General features: G+C 59.2%; 1 protein-coding gene across 1 annotated transcript; it reads right to left on the bottom strand.

The window, feature by feature from the left end:
* Positions 1–2: 2 nt before the first annotated feature.
* Positions 3–965, bottom strand: LDBPK_210310 (hexokinase, putative; the record flags this gene model as incomplete). Its single annotated transcript, XM_003860500.1, has 1 exon — positions 3–965. A coding segment is annotated over one exon (963 nt), but the record flags the coding sequence as incomplete, so codon positions are not given.
* Between the last annotated feature and the right edge of the window lie 1889 nt (positions 966–2854).

The following is a 2854-nucleotide window of genomic DNA, read 5'->3' as shown; positions in this document are numbered from 1 at the left end:
ATCTCGTGGATCATGTACATGGTGAGCTGCTTCATCTTCTCCGAGGACATGGTGAACTGGGTGGCGAGGGAGGCGAGCGCGAGACGCTGCTTGATGTAGCGCATCTCCTCGCTATCCGAGTCGCGGATAGCGATGTGGCTCAGGAGGTTGTTCACGCGGGTGGCCATTGTGACGGAGTGAAGGGTAGTGGGGAGGGGGGGGGTATGAGCGGAAGAGGAGAGAAGAGGAGTGAAAGGCGTTTGACTGTTATAAGACACTTCAAGAGGAGGCGGAAGATGCAGACGTGCTGTGCTCCAGCGCGTGCGTGTATTTGTGGGGTGGGTGGGGCGAGCGGGCGGAAGGGTGAGGAATGGTGGAGGGCAGCGATGGTGGCCATCATAGCGCGTTGAGGCGAAAGAGTGTGGGAACGAAACGAAAAGAAGAGGATGCGAAGGTGAGGAGGGAAGGGCAGGTGTGGCAAGATATGCAGCGGCATGGCGCATCATGCGCCCGTACATGGATGACTTCGTACGAGAGCCGAAAATGAGAGGGCGTGGGAGGGCATACAGAGCAAGCGGGGGTGAGGTGTACTGCGCCTCCTCCTCCTCGTCGGTGCACACAACGCCACTTTTGTGTACGCGGGCCCGCGTGCGTTTGATTGTAGCTGCTCTATCCATGTCTGGTAACAGTGTGTGTGTGTACGTGTTTTTACAGGCGGAACTGACAGGTGGCGAAGGCCAGATTTCGTTTTGGTCTCCTCTGTGCTCAGTGAGGAGGGGGTGGGGGGGCCTCGGCCTCACGAGAGAAAGGACATGAAAGGAGAGACGCCCTCCCCTTTCCCCACGCGCGCGCACGTTCGCCGACACAGAGCGAGAGCGAGACATAGACAAGGAGATGCGTATATAGATGTGCATACACATGTACACGTATACACGGGCGGTCACACACACACACACACACACACACTTGCACATGCACATGCACATGCATATGCATACCTCGCGCGGTACAGAAAGGAAGCGAGTACACAGGCGACGAAACAGACGAACAGAGCCGGTGAGTAACGAACGCGGCCGTGCCGTGCCGAGTCGCTGAGATGTTCAGAGAGAGAGGGAGCAAGAGGAAAACGTTATCTCCGGAGGAGAGGCGAGTGCGTGTGTGGTGAGGGTAGAGAGGGAGAGGGATGCGCAACACAGCACAACATCCTCCTCGTCCAAAGTCCCCTCCCTTCACCTCCTCTTTTGGCCGTCATCATCTCGGGTCGTAGACACACGTGTGTGTCTGGCGTGTGTGTGTGTGTGTGCTTCTTCCACAGCTTGATCCACCACCGCACCCACATTGCGCCGGGCTCTTCGCTTTCCTACTCTTCTCTCTGGCGCAGGACCTGTCTCTTCGTCGACCGGCGACCCTCCAGCGAACACCGACAACAAAAGAAGAGAGAACGAAGGAAACACGCACGACTAGATGCGACCGGCGAGGCCCGTGGGTGGGGGGAGGGGAGAGGAGAGGAGAGGAGAGGAGAGAAGAGGAGAGCGGATCACACAGCTCCGAAGAGAAAACAAGATATATATGTAAGGGGAACAACGCGCATCATCAACAACATCAGAAAAGAATAGAAGATATAGGGAGAAGAGGAAGAGATCAAATTACCGTTTTCGTTAATAGGCATGCACATGCCTGCGTGCGCGTGTGTGCGCCGACTTGATCCATGCATGCACGGTTGGGGGTGGGGGGTGGGGGGTGGGGGGAAGGAGGAGAGCGCGGCTGTGCGACTGAGGCTGCCAGCAAGAGCGTGAGAGTTGGGAGGGACGCTGCGCCAGCACTCGCTCAGTACACACACACACACAGTCGCGCACGCGCTTTATCCCTTACCTTGCATCGTCTCTTTCCCCCACCTCTCGTATCCCATCGTCATTTCAGCCGTGCTCTCGGCACCTCTGCCCTCCCGGCTCTCTCGTGCTCTGCTGCTGTTTTTCATGCAGCTCGATAGGCAGAGGTGGCGCGAGGCGGGAAGAGGATCGATGGGGACGAGGGAGAGAGAGAAGGGGGAGAGGGGAGGCGTGTGCGTGCGAAGGAGTCGGGGCCGACGTTGCACGGCATTCGTGCGCGGAAACACTACGAGGGAGGGAGAGGGGGAGGGGGCGCGCGCGTCTGTGTGGCTGGCGAAGACGCGCCACAACACAAAGCACAGACGGGGGCGCCCATCGCCAAGATATACATTCACCTCCTCCCCTCCCATCCCGTCTGCCGCCTACCCCGCGTCCATGTGCGTGGGCGCTCCTTCCACGCTGTGCAGTGGTGCAGCTGCCTATCTAAATCGCGACGCTCCTTAGGCCCCTCCTCCCCTTTTCGCGTTGCGCATGCGCGTGTGTCTCAACACCCGCCCCCCTCTCTCTCCTTGCTCCCGCCGCCCATCACGAGGGACTGAAGAAAGGCGTGGCAGCACATGCAACATTGCACACACGCTGCGTGGGGGACGAGGGGAGGCAGAAACAGATGAGGGGTGAAGGTGGGGGAGGGAATGGAGAAGAGGTAGCAGCCCAGAGGCACGCACGCCTGCGTGCACAAGCGGATACACATGCATCTACCTGCGCTGGGCAAAGAGAAGTTGGAGGGAGAAGAAGGGAGTGGGTGAAGACGAAGGAGAACCGTCAGAGGAGAGAAAATGTGCAGCGTGTGCTGGCTTGGAGGGCAGTCGCGCTCCACACCCGGACCTTCACAACCGCATCTCAGTCGTCTCTCTCCTCTTTTTCTTCTGTCCCTGCCGCGTTCCCCCTAAAAGGCGCATGTGCGTGCTGCTGCTGACGCGCTGCCTACTTCTTGTTGGCGGCCAGCGCGCAGATCATCGCGGCGCCGACACCGCTACCGTCTTTCT

This window comes from Leishmania donovani, chromosome 21 (assembly GCF_000227135.1).
Source record: "Leishmania donovani BPK282A1 complete genome, chromosome 21".
NCBI lineage: Eukaryota > Euglenozoa > Kinetoplastea > Trypanosomatida > Trypanosomatidae > Leishmania > Leishmania donovani.
Note: the sequence above shows the minus strand (reverse complement) of the source record. Positions and strands in the feature narration are given on the sequence as shown.